Source organism: Falco rusticolus, chromosome 9, assembly GCF_015220075.1.
Source record: "Falco rusticolus isolate bFalRus1 chromosome 9, bFalRus1.pri, whole genome shotgun sequence".
NCBI lineage: Eukaryota > Metazoa > Chordata > Aves > Falconiformes > Falconidae > Falco > Falco rusticolus.
The window spans coordinates 3,248,429-3,269,976 of record NC_051195.1 but is presented as its reverse complement, the minus strand read 5'-3'; the positions used below and the strand labels follow the sequence as shown (position 1 = coordinate 3,269,976).

Sequence of the window (21,548 nt, the reverse complement as noted above, 5' to 3'; positions counted from 1 at the left end):
CTCAAATGAAGCTCTCTGCAATGCTTGGGCAGCAAAATATGCAACGTGGTTATTAGTAATTATGTAACTCTTTCACCTAATACATGAAAAATGAGCAGTAAAGTATGCAGCTTGATCTGTTAAATGCAGACACGTTTTACGGAGCTAGTGGCTTGTGTGTCTGGGATGAATTTTGACTTATGCAATAGTAACATCTCTTTAACCACGAGCAGCTCCAAATTTTATCTCAATCCTGTTAACATCACAACTTCTTGACGGGGGTTGTCTTGTTGGAAGTGACTTTGGTAAAACAACAGAGAATTTATTTTACTAGTATTATATATTCTTTGCTGAAAATGTGTCTTTCAGGCTGCTGATGCTTTCTTGGCCCTTTTTGTCCTGGGTGTCTCCTTGGGTACCAGAAGCTGGGATGTAAAGCATCCCAAAGCAACCCTTGTGCCGTGCACATGGCAGAGCTGGGCAGCCTGGAAATTCACTGTGCTTTGTGATCTCAGTGTTGTCTCCTCAGCATCTCTGCAGCTCCCTGCATCCCACTGACTGAATTTCTGCACCAGGAAAAACATCTTAACAGAGCAACGAATCAAAAGATAAAATGCAATCAAGAGGCTGGCTCTCACACATGAAGAAATACTTATGAGAGCAGTAACTTCCTATTTGCTTCTCGCTGAAAAGGTTACATAAAACCCACCTTAGTTAAAAGTCCAGTGAATGTAACACATTGGAGGTTTTTTTGTAGGCATTTGACATTTTAAAGATAGAGGAGATAAATACCATTACTGAGAAGCTGTAGCAAAGGAAAAATATTCTAACCTTGGAATAAAAGTTCATTTTTATCTCCGTGTGAAGTGGATCAAGGACTGTTTGCATTAAGTTCTTTTTTCCCTCTTTATCTTTCTAAAAGCATTTGATATTACTCAAATTGTTAGATAGCAATTATAGATTCCCAAATTGTAGAAGATGTTTTACATCGTAAAGTACATGAGATTTCTGTTCCAAAGAGATGTTTGTTTATATCTGTGTAGAAGTAAATTGGTTTATGCTACTAAATTAACTTTGTTCTGGGTCAGGTTTTCACTTGCAGAAGCAATTACTGCTACTCCCTTTGGGGGGAGAGTCTCTCCTAGTTTCAGCTGGCCAAACCATTGCTGTCATCTACCCCTGGCTGGGGATAACGTGCACCACTCCGCTTACCTGAGTCCAGTTTTGAGCTGGAGCATGTATTATTTTTTTTAATAAATAGATAATCTTGATTTCAGGCAAGAGAAAATTTCAGGAGGTATTTACATGGGGAGGGGAAACTCAGCAACTGACTCCAGGGAGTATTTTTAGTGTAATCAGAAGTTTAAGATTAGTATTTTAGGTCTTTTTCTTTTTCCATGTGCCATTATGCTTCTAAGAACTTTCCAACGTATGCCAGGCATGTGTCATGACGTGTATGCTGCAATGCACACTGCACAGGGCTGTGAGACTTTGTCTGTGGTGTAAAGAAGAACCTACTTTTTTTTCAGCAGAAACTGCCCTTGGATAACTGGCAAATGGGTGGTTGTTCCCAAGTGATACCACAGGCTGTTTACAATGTAGGATTACTATTGTTATCATTTCTGAAAAGTTTAAATAGGATTATTGTAGGATTTGCGTACATTGTATATAACTGTGCCTTAGTAGAATTTGTGTATGTTGTGTATGAATAATGGCTTTTTTATGAAGCAGAACAGTATGTCGCATTTTTAATCTTGTCATTAATAACCGACACTATCATTTGTAATTTTTTTGATCTAGAAGAGTGGTCTTTTCTAAATTATGTTCTCTTCTTTTAGGATTTTCTGATGGAAACATTCATCATGTTCAAGAATCTCATTGGGAAGAACGTCTATCCCTTTGACTGGGTTATAATGAACATGATGCAGAATAAGTAAGTCTAGAGCAAAAAGCACCGTAGCTTTCTGAGATGGCTGTTTCATGTTTGATCTGAAACAACAGTGTTGCTTGGAAACAGTAAAACACAATGCGGCAGCTAGAGTGGGGAGTGCTTTTTGTTGGGTTTTTTTCTTTCTTTCTGTAATGCAAATAATTATTTAAAAATCGGTGTTGGAGATTGCAGGGCAGTGTTTTAGTGGCCTGTTTTGGGGCTCTTGGAGTCCACCACAATTTAAGGGTGGCACCATTCTGACAACTAAAAATGTGGAACAAACTGCAGTTGCAGTAGGAATCTTTACATATCTTGTAATAATTAAATTTATTCCTTTGGGCATGAATGATATGTTTTGCATATGACCTCAAAACCAGCGGTTATCGTATGCTGATGTGGAATTGTATGTGCTGCAATATTTTCAGTGGTACTAACAGGAAAGAATTGAAAAGGCATTTTAAACCCAGGTTCCATCAGCCTGATAATGAAGAGACAGGCTGCAAATGTTTCTAATCCACTTTTTTTATTTTGCTCAATAATTGCAGCTTTGTCATTATTTAGCATTCCTTTGTGGAATATTTTATGTTTGTGACATTTATTAGGTATGTCAGATGCTTTTATGTGTACTGTGATGAAAGTATAAGGAAAAACCATTATATTTACTAGTTGCCTGGAGAAATCTCTTCTGTGCTTACTGGTAGCTACCGTGGCTATAAAGTTGTCAGTGTTTACTTACATAAAATCCTGAAACACAGTTCCTACTCTCATTATAAAACTGTACCATAACTTTAATCTTGGCTTCTGAAGTCTCCTTAACCGCCTAATAAAATCCATTCTTAATAAATAGGAGTTAGGAGGTCCAGCCATCTTTTGAGTTATACCCATTGGGTATGGATGCACGCTTCTGCACGGCTGCAGCTTGCAAAGCACCTGCTGTTGTAGATGAAGAGCCCTTTGAGATTAGCTGATGAGGAAGATCTAAAGCCCCTTGGGTTTCTATTTTTTTCTTCTTCTTCTTCTTTTTTTTTTTTTTTTTTTTTTTTTTTTTAATTTTAAAGTGGTTTTGCTTCAAGAACTCCCAACTGTCTCCAGAGTCGTGTTGCAGGTGCTTTGGAAACCCTCACAGCGTAAGTTACCTGGCATCCTTTTGAACAGCAGAACACCTCTCTGGCTTGCTGAATTTTTTAAGGGATTGAAATATGATTGGGAAGGTCTGTGTTTGGACGTGATGAATGCCAGTTAACTGACGGCAGGTAGAGTGGTGTGAACAATGTTGTGGTGACTCTTGCCCCAGATGTAAAGAAGACGAGTATTCCTCGCGTTATCTTCACCTTCTTGCCAAATGACCTCTCAGTGTTCATTTGAGGGGGGATTTGACCTCAATGCTCTTTTCTAAGCTGTGGAATTATGGTCACAGAAATGAAGGAGCGAAAATATAGAAAAAGCCTTTTCCTCCCCACCGATCTTGCTTCAAAGCACAAAGGGATCCTTACCAGGCAGTTCCTCACACTGAAAATTTGGAGCAATACAAAGCGTGACGCAGAGGTCCGCAGTTAGGGTAGGGGCTTTGATTTTCTGTTCCTTTAAAAATAGTCTTTTTTTTCTTTTTTAGTCCTTTTTCACATGCTGAACATTAAGTCCTGAAGAAGCAGAAACGCGATGTGTTGTTAAGATCTTTGATTCTTACTGAATAACCTCAGAACCCACAGAATATCTGAGTAGTATTTAAAGTTAAAAACAAAAATGGTTTTCAGGTCTTTCTGGTGTTGATGAATATCCACAGAAGTGCTAAAGGGGGTTGTTCATCTCTAATTTACAAGTTTATTTTCATTACACCAGCTCGTTTGTAAATGCTGCTGAATTGATTTGACTGCTTTCATTTTTCCTGCTGAAGTTAATGTGGTTTCCAAAAACAGAAAGCTGCATTGTAAAATACCTTTTTGTCCATCTGGTCCATTTATTTTCACTCCTATAAAGTTTTATTGAAGAAAACTAGGAAAAATATAAGAACAAATTATGTCTTTTAAAGCTACCACATCCTCGCAGTAGAAGTAACTCTGAGGATGCCATTTTGTGTCACTCTTGAAAGCACTTCTTTCTGCAGATCGAGTATTTCTGTGCATGAGCCAAATTAAGTGAGCTAATTTTTGACTATATCCAGAATTTTGTGAGTTCATTTGTTTCCCTGCCTGAAATATAACTGGTAGTGTGAAACAAAGAGAAACAAGAAAAACAAGCAAAAACAAAAAAAAACAACCAACCAACCAAACAAACAAAAAAACCCAACCCACAACAAAACGCAAAAAACCAACTAGCTGGAAGTTAGACCTCTAAACCCCTTTGATGCATGGCGGCAAGACCAGTCCCTCAGGAGAAATATTTTCACCTTGATGGCAGAGACAGCTCAGGCAGCTCCTCTCCATGCAGTGCTTTGCTTCTGTGTCGTTAACAGTGGATTAAAATATTCAGATTGAGATAGTCAAAGCTACAGGGGAAAAGGGGAAATGGAGAAACATGTGTGAACGACTGTATTACAGGGGAATATTTGCAAATATGTGTTAACGTTTAGTACTACACTTCCTGTGGCAACAGGCCAAGGGGCAATGGCCTTAAGCTGAGAGAGGGGAGATGCAGATGAGCTGTGAGGCAGAAATTGTTCCCCGTGAGGGCGGCGAGGCGCTGGCCCAGGCTGCCCAGAGCAGCTGTGGGTGCCCCATCCCTGGCAGTGCTCAAGGCCAGGCTGGATGGGGCTGGGAGCAGCCTGGGCTGGGGGGAGGGGGCCCTGCCCGGGGCACGGGGTGGGACTGGGTGGGCTTCGAGGTCCCTTCCAGCCCAAACCATTCTACAGTTCTTTGAGCTTTACTAGTCCAATTCCTACATACATAAATATCTACACTCTCATTAACGGTCACGGAAGTTGCTGTCATTCTGTGTACTCTGCATGCTCGTTTTTGGTACAGTGCAGCAAAATGTCAGGGTACTATCTTTTTTCTATCTCCGCAGTATACTGTGCCATACTCGGGATTACTTCCATGCTCAGCATGCCTTTGTTTCAGTAGCACAGATAGTCACACTATGTTACCACCTCTTGTGCAGAAATGAACACAAAAATCTTCATATCTAATGATATAATTGTTACTTTTTTTTTCTTAGATGTGCCACTTAATACTCTGTTTACTGACTTGTCTAATTTAATTAAAAACAGGGTCTGTTGTTTTGGCAAAGCAGTTTGTTAATTAAGAGTCCGAGGTTGTGAATGTCAGCGATTTTTTGGAATCCCTTGGTTTGTCACCAGTATGTTCCAGGCGCGTTGGTTTGCTGGTTGCTGATCAGACGTGGGTAGTCACAGCGTAGGTTCGTCAGGTGCCGTGCAACGTACGTTGTCAGAGGGAGTAAAAGAAAAGAATATTCAAACTGATGCTATGGCTTTTCCCTTCACTGTCAACATTTGGTCCAAATCAGCTGCTGTTTTACAGTAAACAACAATATCCAAGCAACAGAGATGGAAAAAATCATTGATGACGGAGTAAGAGAGATGAATAATAGACCGTAGTGCGTACGTTTGAAACAGCTGCTTCTAGAAGAGCAAGAGGCTGTGCTGAAACCAAAAAGCATGATGCCTAGAAGGCCAGTACGTGCCAGCACAGTACTTTTAAGGGTGGTTGATTGAAAAGAATATCCAAATAGTATTTAATATTTAAGTCTTTATCCATACATAATCTCAAAATGGCCATTGCTTTGGGGTAAATCTAAAGAAGAGAGAAGACAGAAGGGCAGAAATCCTCTTTGGATGCATCGAATTTCCAGCAGAGCTGATGGGAATAGCCTTTGCATGGCCGCGTGGAATCGCATGAGACGTGTTGGTCACAAACGGTAGCGGGATGCGTTCGGGTCCGCGGCGGGGGGAAATCCTCTGGCAGCGAGCACCACGGTGGGTTGCTGGCTCCTTGTGGAGGCTCCTGCAGCAGAGGTATTTAAAAGCAGTTTGATGAACATCCGTTAAGATGCCAGTTCTAATTTAGGGAAAAGGGAAAGAGACTAAATGGTCTTTAGTGAGTGGTCTTGAGCCCGCTGTTGGGCTCAGAGACTTGAGGCTGTGCCTGATGGTGGGTGCTGGGCTGGGACTTGGAGGTGACCTTCGTGACGGCTGGTGGCAGCATGTGTGTAGGCTCTGCAGGATCAGGTTGGCGAAGGCTGGTGCTGTGCTTTGCCAGAGCCGTGCTGTGTGCCCGGCCACCCCGGGGTCCCTGGAGGCGCTCCGCTGCCTTTTGCTGCTTCACCCCCTGCCTGCGCGGTGCTTCGGTGGGGATCGCTCACCCAGTGCTGTTTGCTCCATGTTGGACTACATCAGAATTATGTCTCGTTTAAATTTAGGTAGTTTGTCGTCAGTTCAGTTTTGTTTTTCAATGGGAATTTTTTAACCCAGTAAACTCCAGCCAAGGGGTTACTACGTGTATTCATTGTCACGGTGCCTAGAAATGGGGGTGAGCTATTAGAACTTCAAAAGAAAATGCTACTTGGAATTTTAAACATTGCTGTTGGAAACTGCTAATAATTCTGTTTAAGATACTTGGACACCTTTAAAGTACATCTGTTGTAGGGCTTATATGTGTTCATGTTTTCAGGAAGAGTTATTCCTGTGAAGGTAAAGGCATAATATCACTGGATTAAAAGGAAGTGGTTTTATCAGCTGAGTTGGCAGCTACTGCAACAGCCACTTTGTAGCAATCTGCCAGATGCTTGATAACGAAATTTAGGCCTGATCTTCAGCCACCGTGGTATTTCTGTCACGCAGGTCTCTGTGATAAACTCCGATAGCTGTATTTAATAGTTGCAAGAAGTCAGGAGGTTTCGCTGTGTTTCAGGATAGGGATGGGGAGCGCTTTGCAGGCAGATTTGTTATTCTAGACATCTCCTGCGGGAAAACACACTCAAGGTGTTAACTGTAAAAGTATTTTTTTTAAAAAAAAAAGTTTTCTTTAAAAAAGGCATGGATTTTGCATTGTTTACATTTTTGCCTTCTAAATCATGTTTAGAAATGATTCAGAAATGTTTTAGAAGTTGTTTTGAACTTTTGTCATAAGCTGACAAGCTAAACTTAGGTTCCTCTTAAACACATTAGCTCAGAACATGAAAACAGTTCCTCTACATTTTTGCAAATGAAAATAATTTAGTCTTTGGTCTTATTTTTGGCATTTGAGACAATCAGTTCTGTTGGTAGACCTTATGATATATTAATTTGTAGCTACCACTTTCATCTGCAGCTGTTCTAATGGAAGCTGAGTTGCCTATGAAAAATGAATTTGATGTTTTCTGTTCTATTTATGTGTGTCTAATGTCCATATTTACATAAAATACCTGGTTATTTTGCCTTTTGAAGTCAGAGAAAAAGGGATGAGATTCTTCTCAGTGAAGAATGGGTTTTCTTGTGCCTACGTAGTTTTTTCCAGAGGAAATATATCTTGCATTGCAAAGGGAATCTGGTAGGTGTTACCTGCTCCCCACTAGTGGTGCATTGGCTGTGCAGGTGGGTGGAGGTGTGTTTCCTCCTGAAAACCCAGTCATCCTGGTTTAACCCTGGCTGGCAACTAGGCAGCACGCAGCTGCTCACCCACTGCCCCCAGCAGGGTGGGGGAAGAGAACTGGAAGGGGGAAAAGTGAGAAAACTCATGGGCTGAGGTAAGAACAGTTCAATAATTGAAATACAATATGACGATGATAGTAATAATAATAATAAATTGTAGTGACAAGGAAAATTGTTAACAAAGAGCAAGAAATAAAATCCAAGACAGACAAGCGATGCAAATGGAAGCAAATGCTCACCACAACCTGACTGATGCCCACCCAGTCCCCGAGCAGCCGCCAGCTCCCCCCTGCTGTTATTGCTCAGCATGATGCCGTATGGTCTGGAACATCCCTGGGGTCAGTCGGGGTCAGCTCCCCCGGCTGTGCCCCCCCAGCTCCCCGTGCCCCCCAGCCTGCTGCCTGTGGGTGGGGGAGGAGCAGGAACGGCCTCGACTCCGTGTAGACACCGCTCAGACATCCCTGTGTTATCAACATTTCCAGCACAAATCCAAAATATAGCCCGTACTAGTGGCTATGAAGAAAATTAACTATGCCCCAGCCAAAGCCAGCACACCAGTCCAGAATCTTAATGAATTTGCTCTGTGAAACACAAACAGCAAAAAAAAATCTTGCAAAGAGGAGGAAAAAGAATCAGTGAGATACATCTGGTAAACATGTACCCTTTCACTGTTGCTGGAGTGTTTATTTTTGGAGCTTCCAGGGAAATGTAGGCTGTTCTGCACCATGGTTGTCATAGCAGTACCTGTCAGATCTATACTGTGCTTTCAGAATTAACTTCAGCTATGTATGTGACTATCCATCAATAGTCTGCAAACACTGGAGCGGTTATGAACTGAAGCAAGTTTTGCGTAACTGTGAACCTTAAAATGTAGTACAGGCTTCAGTTGCCTGAGAGTTATTCTTACTGACAAGTAACCCAAAGCCAAAATAAAATTGGCTTTTAGATTATTGAAGTTATGCTTAATTGCAATATTCTGCTATGCTTTATACAGGCATATAGAAAAAAAAAAACCACCACCCTCTGATGTTTTTAATAAATGTATGAAAATAGACTCTTTGCACTTACATAATTGACCAGTCAAGTTGCATCTGTCAAATTAGGTGCAAGTGCAAAAGCTTTTATTTAAAATCCATCCCAAGCTACTGATGGATAGACACGTGGTTTTCAAAACAGGGGAATATTGCCTGGAAGGATGACAAAGATTTGGGATAGAAAACCACAGAAAATGCAGGGACACAACATGGTTTTACAGACTATCAAGTAAAACCAGGCATGTGGGGTCAGGGGAGGAAGCACAAAAAACTTTGAAATCGTTGCTTCGTTTTCCCACACCCCTGCATCGGTACTGTCTTCGAGCCTGCATTAATGCCATGTTCAAAGAGATGATTAGTAGATGGGACTTGAAAGCTTGCACTTATAACTGGGGCACTGATCATTAAAATATTTACTCAATGTGTGTTGTTATGGAATATGGTAACTGTTTTACATTTCCGAATAGGATATTGTGATGACAAAAGTGTTTGAAATGCGATTATACTTTAGGAGGAGAGGGGATATGTTGTTTCAAGAAGAGTCTGAACAGTAGGAAAAGCTTTGATTAGAAGGAATCGGTGCCGTATTTCCTGCCTATTAATACCTTACTTATTTAAAAAGTTTAAGGGTGCAGTCATGCAACTTGCACATTCAACAAAATAATTTCATTCAGGCTGGAAAGAAAAACTTCAAATGGGAGCAACTTTGTTCTTCTTTAGTGCCAAATATTTCTCTGTATAGATGAACCTCCCATTATTTACTGTGTATAAATAGAGGATATTTTTTTTTAAAGCATGTAACTTTCTTAGCAACCGGTTTTCAAAATTAACTCATGTGCCCAGCAGTTTGGTCTTCATCTGTAAAGATTGGTGAATGCTTGTTGATAAATTACATGATACAACTTCTGTACGTGGAGGGATTTTTTTTTTGCATAATGTCCTGACCTTTTCAGTAAAGACCTTGCAGGATTCTTGGTTTAGTATTGTACCTGTCAAACTAACTGGACCTGGGAGTAAAATGAATGTACTTGACTATGCTTAAAATAACACGGGGGGTGGGGGGGGGGTGGGGGGTGTTATTACTCAAAAGATTCCCTGAAGGAATACGCTTCAGCGGATGCTCTTTTCCCTTGATGTTTCCGTAGCGGGAGGAAAGGAAACATCCCCCATAGCAGGTTATTTTAGCCCAGCCTTTAGGAGCTGGAAGTGTTGTGCCAGGTATAGGTGGTATATTGATAACGGTACTGGCGTGAGAAGTGATGAACAGTTGGGGTTTTGGCAGTCCCCTTGAGTTAACAATCTGGTTTTCCTCTTTCTTTCTGACACCTGTGATCACTTGTGCTAAGGAAGCTGAGTCGCAGCCTTTGCGCTGGTGGAGGTGCCGATGCTGGGGATGTATGGGTGAGGTGCCGCAGCCCCCCAAAAATACCTGCTGATCGGCATACTCCCTCGGTCTGTTTATATCATGGTGAATCTCTTCTGGGGTCTAGATGTGGAATAATGATTTCCAGCATTAACATAGTTACCATTTTGATCATTAGAGTCTAAATTATGGGTTTCACGTGTTTGGAGGCGTGTTTGGTTTTTGAATGGATGTCCTGCAGCGAGGAAGGTGGCCTTGGGCTGGGTGACTGTGTCAAACATCCGCTGTGACTCTGCTTGTTCTGTCTTTTATTGTTATGCTTCCCTTGACAAACCTATTTTTCTGTCCCTAAAGCAGGGATGGGATTCGCTCTCCTCCTGGGAATGCAGCTTTCTGTACCATGCCATCTGTATAAAATCAGGTGAAGGCTGTTGCAGCTGTATTTCATCCTAAAGCACGGGGGAGATGGTGCGTTTAAATCTGCTGGGGAAGGAATGATCCTTATTCAGTACTCGCTTCAAAAATGCCACCACGGAGCATTAGACTAATAAGCACATGTTCATTGCTCAGTAGTAGTTAATGTCTTCTCAAAATATTTCTGATGTATTCTGAGACACTTCAACCTTTTATTTGCCGCAAGACAATTACAGTGACTTTAAAGAAAAGAATTGTGTGTTAGGGAACATCTTTTCCTGAACTAGAAACACATAGGGATAAAATGATCCCAACTGCTGGTGTTCTCGAGTTCAAGTTTTATATACGAAGCTGAAAACAAATGAACTAAGGTTTTTTAGAGGTTTGGTGGTTGGTTTTTTTTTCCCCTTCTATTACAATGCCTTGCTAATTTTGGCTCCTTGCAAAGTTTTAAGTAGCAAGGCAGCCCTAAGGTTTAGACTTGGCGATATTCCTGTTCATTAACTTGTTGTCCTCTGAGTGGTGGCAGATTTAATCCCTTCAAGACATTTTGAATGCTACGTGTATCTTACAAAGCTTGAGAACTGTGAAGAAATGTGTGAATTTAGAATAATACTTCGTCCAACAGACTTCCCACGGTACTGCTGTGGGTTTTGTGTACAGGGTATTTCCTGGGGCTTCACTAGTAGGGGTAGCTTGTAAACCGAGAGCTTGTCCTGCTGGTCATCTTTCTTGATACATTTTACCAACTCTTAAATATGTGCTCAACAAACAGGTAATGAGCAATTTAGAGGCATCTCGCAGTCTGTCGTTTTCAGAAATGGCTCAGTAATGTGATACTTTAAAAAAAAAAATAATAGGGCATACGAGCTCTGTGCAGCCCAGCAAAGGTGGCAGCTTGGCTCAATGGTGGCAATAAGCAAAAGCAAGATAACATTGCAAATAGCTTTGTCTCCCTCGGTTTCTGGAATCATCACCCACAGTATGCTATGGCTGTCTGGTTTCTTTTGTTTTTAACAAGATACTAATAAAGCCAACTCACTATTTTGGATACTTGCACTTTCTTCCCCCCCACCCCCACCCCACCCCCCCCAGCTTGCATATGCACAGTGTTAAGAACTCCTGGGTTTAATATATTGTTTTGAAAGAAAGCTACAAGAGATCATTAGGCAATGTGTCATGATAATTCTCTGCTAAGAGTCTAATTGAGATCTGAAGATGCATTGCCAAATGAATTTCAGATGGAAAAGAATGATTCAGATATTATTTTCCCTCCTAGAACCTAAACCTGGGTTGACATTAAAATACTTCGTGATGTTTGTACTCATGAGCATTTTATACCAATATTTTTTTTACAAGGGCCTGCAGTGACAGGGCAAGGGGGAATGGCCTTAAGCTGGGAGAGGGGAGATGCAGATGAGCTGTGAGGCAGAAATTGTTCCCCGTGAGGGCGGCGAGGCGCTGGCCCAGGCTGCCCAGAGCAGCTGTGGGTGCCCCATCCCTGGCAGTGCTCAAGGCCAGGCTGGATGGGGCTGGGAGCAGCCTGGGCTGGGGGGAGGGGGCCCTGCACACGGCAGGGGAGTTGGTTATGTTTCTGTGAATATATTTATGTTTGTTTTTTGGGGGTTTTTTTTGGTGATCAAATAGTGCAGTTCAAGCATAATTCAATGTATTCTGCACTGAACAGTGGATAGTACTATGTTGTTACATATCTTTATTTGTCTGGTGGCTCCTTTAATTCTTTCAGAGGTAGCAGAAACCCTTAGCAGATTACATTTATTCAGGTAGGTCCTGTGGAAGTTTCTTTAATTTAAAACTTTCTGATTCTAAATTTTCTAATTATAATGGAAAAAGCCCTAACTGTAATTTCAAATTTTCAATTGTATCTTATAATTCAAATGTTCCTTTTCTCCTTTGCTGTCTGAATTCACTCAAAAGACCCTCGTGTGTAGATATTAAAAGTTTAGCTGTATATGAGGTTGAGGGAGGTCAGTTCACAAACATTTGAGTTCACATTATTGTACCAGTGTGGGTGTTTGGGATGAAGCTGTATACGAATATTTGCTTTCTCATTTCATGAAGCCTTTGGGACCACATGCCTTACAGCTTTATTCTGCTTTGCCTGGCTCTTCACATTCAGTTTTGGTGCCAGATCAGTCTCTCCCCCTACAGCACCAAATTTTGTGGGACTGCCTGGAGGAGTGATTGCTCTCTAGGTTCCCACAGGAAAAAAATTAATATTAGTCGTTAATGTGACAAAAACCAATACTGAGAAAATGGTGGTGGTGTCCTTTGGTGGTGGGAGTCCAAAAACCATTTCAGAGCATCCCAGTTCCCGTGGGGCTGAGGCAGGGTGGGCCAGGGCTGGCAGAGGATCGCTTCTGCAGGAGCATGCTGCTCTGATGGGAGCAGGGTTCAAGCTAGATGGTGTCGAGTCCTCTCCTCCCAAGTCATTATGCTGGCTGTCAGCCAGAAAGAGTGGAGCCCTTCCCTGCACGTGCCGTCCTTGCACTCCTTTGGGGCAGGAGGACCACATACCCTGCTGCAGTCCCCCCCCGAGACCTCCCTGCGCTGTGCCGTGGCGTGAGACAGCTCGTGGTCCCCTCTTTAAATACAGCTTTAAATCATCGTACTTGTTGGTAGTTGGGGAAAAGGGGACAACCTTGTCACATGGCAGAGGGCCTCGTGATGTGCGCAGCATATGTGCAAGGACACTGAAACCCACCTGAATTTGCTCTCCTGGTTGGTAATTGAAATTCTGGTGCCCTGACAGGCAGCCTGTGCTCTGGGGCAGCTGCCCGGATCAATCCGTTCTGCGTATTTAAGCAATGGCATGAAGTGCTGTCTCCATCTCATACCCAAATATGAAACTGTGCCTTTTTTCACTGGTTTTGGCAAAAAATGTATGGCATGAACAGGAACGTGTGAATACTTGTTTCTTATAAAAGCAGCATCATGAAGTAGGTAATTAAATGAAGCTGAAGGTGTTAAATCAAAAAACATGTTAGCAGGACTCCATTTTTACCAACAGTAAAAGCTAATGTCACGTGATGTCTATTTTTAATACAGAAGGTGTAGCAATCTTCACTTACAATCATTATTTTTCCATGTCAGCTTCGTTTAATACCATTTCACATCTAAAAATATCTAGCGAGTGAAGTATGTGCTGCTTTTTCCCACTTGAGTTTTATTAATCTTTTTTAAAAAACCCAGTATTTCATCTTTAGAATTAAGAAAAAAATGCTTATTTATATATTATAAATGGAAGTTCAGCATTAAATGCTTCTCTTGGCTGTTACTCTGTAATGAAGATTTCTGCAGTTAGCTTTGAAACCAGATTGTAAATTCTATGCCTTTGACCATCAATTAGTGACTTCGTTACTTTCAGCACTTTGAGGCAGGAAAGAAAATGGCCTTTTGGCTGATCAGTCGTATTTTAGAAAGTGTTTTATTTATTTTTCTGGTAAAATCAATTCCTCTGCACTGTAATTCCCCTATATTCTTTAAATAATACTATGAAAAGCATTAGAACCACAGAAATTCTTGCTAAACAAACAAGGAAAAACCCAAGCCTGTTGATTTTCAAGTAAGTGGGAGGTTTTGCTCTCCCACGGGATTCCCGTGGGAAGCGGGAGAAGCTGACCCATCATGCGCAGGGTGCGCGGATGCCGGAGCGGAGGTGGGGTGCACGGAGCACAGCTGCCAGCAGCAATATCGGGGAAACCCTTTTGCCCTATCTCCCTGCTGCGATAGGGATTTCTCCTGGGGGAAGGTTATAATATTGCAAAGGAAAATAGTTGGGTGCGTGTTCCTCTCCTTACATATCAACTGACATCACGGGAAATACTGTAGCGTGCCGATTCCTGTTGGTCTGCTTTCCGTAGTCAAATCAGTATCTGTAACATGCCTAGGTTATTCCTTCTGACTGCCTTCCATCAACCGCCTCTTTATGATTCAGCAATGAAAAATACTGGGAAACAGTAAAAGCTCAAGTGTTGTCCCTTCTGCGTTACCAATCTCAACAGCTATCACCCAAGAAATGCAAGAAAAGGTTTTCTAGAGGGCGGTACAAGAATTCAGGAGGCTTTAAAACTGAGGGACAAGAGACACAAAAATTCAGGAGGCTTTTGGAGAGGTTTCTCCTTCACGTACTGAGCCAGTGAAGCTGGCTGTGTAGATCCAGGCCTAACGAACACATCAGGTTATCAGACTTCAAGAATTAGTAAAGATTGTTCATGGCAACCCTTTTTTTTTTTTTTTTTTAATTTTCTCCCATGGGATATGACTTTTAGGACTGATGCAATGTGCAGAGCTGTATCCTTTAACTCTCTGTTCTTTCAAAAATCTCATCTGGTGTATTTTGCCAGGATTTGGTGAAAAATGACAACAGGGTAACATGTAAAGAAATCTTCTACAGCCGCCTGGGCTGACGTGTTTTTACTTTTAGAAATATGGGTTCCTGTGTAAGTGAGGCACTTCAGGAAAAAGCTTCTCCTGAAGTGGGAGGAATAATGTTTTGAACCATTTTTGGCCCAGACAAGCCCATGGGTGAGGAAGGGCAAAACTGTGACGTTGGGAAGCTTCTCGGATTGCTGTGCATTGAGAAAGTCTTTCCTTGTGTTTGGCCAGACTGTACTGTGTCTCTTACTGTTTGCAGGCTGTCATGTTTCAGAAGACAGTTTATCAGAATGGACCAGCCCTTGGGACTCCAAGTCTTGTGCCAAAACCTTAATTTCCCATTTTCTTGTCTTGTAGAGCCAAAAGAGTTGCTTTGCAGGTGAAAGGTGTCCAGAAGTGCCTGTTGGTATCCAGCCTGCGTCCACGCTGTGCTGATGCTGGCACTGGGAGAGCTCCAGCCTCCAACATTTTACACCATTTCGATTGTATTTCCTTTTCTTGCCAGTATTAGCCCATTTTAAGGAGTATGGAGTTGTACAAGAACAAAAATAATATCAGAATACTGGTGATAATTTTACTGCATCATTTCAAATCTTCTGCAAGATTTGTCTGCCATGCATTGTTGGTATATTAAATGAACGTGGTAGGAGTAGCAGCTTGATTAAACAGAGGAATTGTATGTATTATAAAATAGTACATTGCTGATTATGTATGATTTTTTATTTAGTTATGATTTTTGTATGATTTGGAGCAACCTGGTCTAGTGGAAGGTGTGCCTGCCCATTGCAGCAGAGTTAGAACAAGATCATCTTTAAGGTCCCTTCCAACCTGAACCATTCTATGATTTTTATTATTATTATTTTTTTAACAATTCATAATAGTGACCAGCACAGTTCAGAGAATCATAGAATATAATTGTGGTAAAACAGGCCTAAAGCTCTCTTTGCTTTTTACATGCCAACACATTCCTTTTATGAGTTTTCATCTTTTTAAATGACTGACAATTATGTAGCACTTTAGCTTCTGAGAGCAGTAGCCTTGATGAGCAAAAATCCAGTGAGGCCTTTTCTGGGGTTATTTAATTTTAGGATCAGAAGTATTTCATGAACAGATACTAGAAAACAAGCTTTTACAGTTCAAGTATGAGAAAGCACAGCTAGTGTAATAATAACTAGAGTATTAAAAAAAATAGAAGAAAATTATTCATGCTCTGCCATAACATACTTTATGATCATGTGTGATTCGAGGACAATAAGTTTGAAATATATTTAGAGAGAAAAGAGGTACCAGGTCATTTGCTATCATCAGTATGAAGGTTTATATCACTGAATATGAGGACTGAAAAGTCGTCTTCTCTGTCTTACTGGCATAGCAGGCATGGATGTAGCTAAGCCATCCTTCACAGATGGTTTTTTTCTTTTCATCGTGAGGATTTGTGTTACAGTTAAGTAGGCACTGTTGCCGCTAGTAAAACAGACTTATTGACAGATCTTGGGATGGACAGATTGAAATAATAAGGTAAATTAATTATTTTTTATCACTTACCAAAATGAGAGCATCCTTAATATACAGGTAATGAATACATATAATAATTTGTGTTAGAATATATTCATACTGGGCCACATACCATCAAATACTTCTGTACAACTCCTATTCTTTGAATGGGCGAACTTTAAACTTCCAAGATGTTTTTCATTTGTGACCTTTAAAAATAATAATATGAAAGGTATCAAAAGCCAGTGTTTTCCTCCTTTAAATTCATTGTACATATACAGTCGTCAAATGCCTGTTGAGCTGCTAAGGGTGTTTACTGTTCGGTGCATTCAAGGACGTGCTTGCGTTTGCTCTGCCAGTGACAGTAGCTTTGATCTCCCAGATTTTCAGGTTTTTGTCTTGCCACGTATGGCAGAAACTTCCCCCTGTGCCTGTTGAGAGCCCGCACCTGACACCTCCCCGTGTCCCTCCAAAGCCTGCCTGTGCTCGCAGCCTGCGGCCGGAGCCCGCTGCCTGCTGGAAGGGCTGAGCTCTGGAAATGCCTTTGCTGTTCCTCCCCTGACCTTCCCCACCCCCCCACGACTGTTTAGCTCACCTAAGCCCTCGCCTTCAGACTTGGGAAGAGCGTTGCAGCTTTGCCTTTGTGGGAATTGTTTGTTGATGGCCAGCAACTTAAGTAAAACACAAACCTTTAAATAAATCTACGGTTGCTTTTGAAGGTGTGAAGGTCAGCGTGATCATCAGTAAAATGAAAAGGGATACCTGCGAGCAGCTTCAGAGAGGCAGCTGAAGCTGCAGCACCTGACCCCTGAACCCGCTGGCGCCGGCAGCGTTGTGACAACTTGCTCCAGTTCGTTTTAGAGCTACCGCTGCCGGGTGAAAAACACCACGTCTCTCTAGCACAAAGCACTCATTTGGTACAGTATCATCCCCCTGATTAAATTTGTTAATTTTTTTGACAGCCTAATTTGTTTGGGCATACTTTATGCTGGCTCAGGTGTCATCTGTCTTTCTGCATTGGCGTGGGGCCAGTGTTAAAGCGCAGGGCTGGAGCAGGGCCTGTATCGCATGGCCTGTATCGCATCTATCTCGTGGCCTGTATCGCATGGCCTGTATCTATCTCGTGGCCTGTATCGCGTGGCCTGTATCGCATGGGCTGTGGCCAATTCCCAGCATGGGGATCGCTCCCCTGATCCAGACCGAGTGGGTACCGATGGGTTGTGATGCGCAGCTGATGGACGGTGTGGCCTTGGGTAGGATGCTGACAGGGAGAGAGCCTTGATCTCGTATCTGTAAACCATGAGTAACTTCTGGGTAGCGGGCAATTTGCAAAGGTGATTCATCTCCCACTGGCTGATGTCCATGGGGCAGGCTTTTGGCTGTTACACGGGCATACGTATGCATGTATGCTGTTGGTCATGGAGGGGTGGGGGGCTGTGGTACCAGCTCTACCCTGTTAATAGCACTTATGTGGCCTTCTAGGTGGAGGGCATGATCAGTATTGCTTTAAAGAGCTCCATCTGGCAGGTTATTAAAACCGTTGAGAGTAGTTACACTGCAGCCTGGGTGCTCATGAGTGCTGTGGTTAGGCAGTGTAAGAAACGTGAGTGTTACTAGGAAGAGGCAGAATAGAATATAAACTGTCACTTTGGAGTTACTGCAGTATGTGCAGGTTACACACTGGTGTCAGCCGTGGGGTGCTGTAGGGGAATGAAGACAGGGGGTTGATTGACATTGATCATATGCAGCTGTAGCTTGTCCCACAAAGTGGTTAAATAGCTCTGAGGAGTGTGGGAGAGGAGGAGTAACCTGGATGAAGCAAAGGAGCAGTGTGGTCAGGCCCCTGGAGGATGGAGAACCAGCTCGGACAGTAGAGTTTGACCAATGGTAAAGCTTTTTGCGGTTTGCCAGTTTGTTTGTGCTACAACAGGGCGCTACCATGGAGTTCCCTTGTGCCATTTGAGCATCAGCCCTGATGCTTGCCCATGGCCACTGCTGGTTTTCCTGGGCTCTTCTGAGATCCATGTTGATGTAGCAAAGTACATTTTTGACAGGCAGCTGCTCTGTCCTCTGGTAGGAAATTTGGGATCAAGTTGCATCAGCAGTTAGGTGGGAATGCATGGGGCACGGAAAAGTCATCTTCTAATACCAGCACACTGTGATGCGCTGCAGCATGTGGTGAGTCGACTTACCCTCAAAACCATGGGGAATTTGGTCCATCCGATGGCCTTCTGCATGGCGAAGAGTGCCCATCAGACTCCTCCTTCGCAAGGGTGTGCTGCAGGTGGGTGGGGTGGATGAAGTGCACAGGCCATGAGATGGGGAAGGCTGTCATGGTTGTATCCACCCTCTGGGGTTTTTATTTCACTTTTTCTGGTTTTCTCCTGTTACGTGTGAAAATAACTTTTGGTTCCTGTTGCAGCTGAACTGTAGTAGCTTTGCAGGAGTAACAGATGATCCTCTCTTAACAGAAAACTTAAAAAAAATAACCTTTATGACATGATTTATTTCTTCATGGTGAAGTTTGCCTTCTGAGAATTGGGATATTCGGTAGCCGCTGGTTCCGTGCCCCCCGTGGCTGGCTCTGATGGAAGGTATTGCCATCCGTGGTTTGCCTTCTGCTGGCCCAGTCGTGTCTGTGGTACACAAAGATGTAGCAAAAGCGCTCATAAAGTTGGAAAACTGAGTAAGATGTAGAAGACTGTTGATGGTTTGCTGACAGTTCACTTGTACAGATATCCAAACAGAAATGTTTCTGGAATGAATTTCATGTTACAAGTTTTTGTCACTGAGGTGTTAAACAGAGGTGCAATACTACAATGTATTTGTGAGTGTTCACTCTCCCTCCCACATTGTTGTCTCATGTTCTTCTTGGTGGACTGTTTAGCATTTTTTCAGACAGAAACCATGTTTAATTTTTAAAAAATCTAAGTAAAATTGCTAGCTGTTGAGACCAGACGTGTTTTCTGTAAGTTCTTCTTGAACAAGGAATACTTTTTCATCTGCCAGACTATTCATTACAACGTGCTTCTTGCACAACTACTTCAGTCATGTTTTCTTAAGGAAGATACTGCCCTCTTTGAGATACGTCTCATAGTTATTACCTAATATATTTATATTTCATGTACCTTCCTGTTTTGGTTCAGCATCAAGCACTTTTTAGGCTTACACACACACATTCAGCACTTGCCACTGTACCGTATCCCAGAAGATACTGCTGCTTAGCCATAGAGTTTTCCTGGTCTACATAAACCTGTAATTATCAGTGCTTTTGACAACATCTAAGGATTTTTTATTATTATTTTTTAAGAATTATTCCTCATCTTTTCCAGTTGTCCAAATGTTTCTCCTGCTGCAGTGCCAAGAAGTGAATGTACTTTTTCAGGTGAATACTGATCAAGAGGTTTAGAGAGGGATCATGGCATTTTTTCTTCTTGCCAAATTCATTGCTGGAGTACCTTGGTGTAGCAATGAAATTATACAAATGTATGCTGAGTTTGGCTTTCCTTCAAATGAACTTCTACATATGCAGACCAGACCTTCAAAGCTCATTTTTCACCCTCACTGTGTTTGATGCAGCAGATGCTAAGGAAGGGAGCAGGGGCTTGGCTCTCCTGGAAGAGCACGTGCTCACCACTGCTATAATTGCTCTTGAAGGCTTAGGGTTCTCTTTCTGTGTCCATTTCGTCATTCTTCCTGTCTTGACTCTTTTCTGGTCTAGTCTAATGGTGCCCAAAAGAAATAAATCCACCACTATAGTCAATTCTTGTTTCTTGACTGAAGAAGGTGAGACTCCCGCTCTCCCATTTGGTGCTCAAGTGAAAGAAAACAGTTTCTAATGCAGGTAAATCTACAAACAAGTGTTAAATCTAAAACCCGAGGGACTTGTGAGACGGTCACCAACTAGTCAAGGATAATGTAGGGGTTTTTTTTAGTTCTCTGTATTTCTAAAAGGTCATTGCACTCTTTGACATGCATACCGGGTGATACGTGGCATCACTCAGTGCTTGTCAGATGCCACTGAAAATAGACAGTTGTCTTTAATAAAATTAGACTGACGTTTTTACAGCTTCGTATATTTTAGTTTCTGCCAAGACAACTGACAACAAGAAATGAGGAATTTATGAAGAAATCATGACAACTTTATGCTGACATATGGGATTTATTCATCCAGCATATCAAATATATCTTAAATTCCAGCATCAGATCTGCTAATAAGAAATGTGAAAATAGACTAAAACTGTTGATAGTTTTGTGTGAATATGCAGACTGCACACTAGATTTTTGTCCTTTGCTGTGCTTCATATTTCACTTAATTAAGTCGGTGTAAGATTTAGACATTCAGCACTTCTAACTTAAAAGAGTTTGTTTCATTGTTAGTCAGGATTTCAGATTAATAATTTGTGTTAGAAAAAAACCACATGGAGTAAAAGCCCTTACGAGAAAACTAGAATATTGCCAATGACAAACTTACACCAAATCCTTCCAAGTTACATCTTAAAAAAAAAAACCAAAACACTGCCAAAACCAAAAAACCCCCAACGCAACACTGCAAGTGCATCCCTGAAAAAAAAACCTGAATTGTTTTAGATTTTTTTTTTTTTAAGCTTTGCTGAGCAGTTTCTGGATATTACCTTCACAAAGCGGAATCAGTGTGTGGACTGATATGCATCCACAGGGAAAATAACAGCATTTCACTCAGCCTTGTTTCAGTTTAACTGTTGCATTAATTTCCTTTAGAACTTGTGATATCTGTAGTCTGAATTGCTGATTTGTTTGTTCTGAGAGTTTGGGGGGGGGAGGAACTACCCCACTGCTGGATTCAGCATTTTTCCCATGGTTCCCCTGACAGCAGCAACTCCTCCATTTTGTGCTTGACCTGGATTTGATTTAAATTTGCAAAATTTCCCTGTGCTGTACGAGGAGTTGTGTATCAGAGCACGCTGTTCTCTCTCCTGTAAAATATCTAATTCCTTTTACTTACATGTTTCTGCTCAAGTTGTTCTCTTGTTCTGACATGGAAATCCTACCTATACAAGCGTGGTAGATGGAATACAGCAGTCGCCTTGATTTAACGTGAGGACTGTGAGAGTTTTGTAGGTAGGTTTGGTAGAAAGGTTTTGTATTAAGCCACACTGAAGTGGGTTTTGGGCAGAGACGTTGATGTGGGGCGAGCAGTACGGCTGCAAGACGGGGCGATCATGAGTATTGATCTGTAGATATATAAAAATTCTCTTTCCAGTCTGTCAGACGGACTGGTGAGAGCTGTCTTGGAAAGCAGGTGGCGTATCATGGCTACGTACCACAATTAACCTGAGGTGGGCAGCTTGTTGTGAGACAGGATTTACTGGC

The 21,548-nt window shown here is 42.0% G+C and overlaps 1 protein-coding gene across 2 annotated transcripts in view; it reads left to right on the top strand.

Moving 5' to 3' along the window:
• The window catches only part of DOCK1 (dedicator of cytokinesis 1), a 319,129-nt gene that overhangs the window by 184,724 nt on the left and 112,857 nt on the right, over positions 1-21,548 (top strand). For both annotated transcript variants that reach the window (XM_037399460.1, XM_037399459.1), the window contains exon 29: positions 1,818-1,912. In XM_037399460.1, coding sequence (XP_037255357.1) covers positions 1,818-1,912 — 95 coding nt within the window. The remainder of the gene's footprint in view (positions 1-1,817; positions 1,913-21,548) is intronic.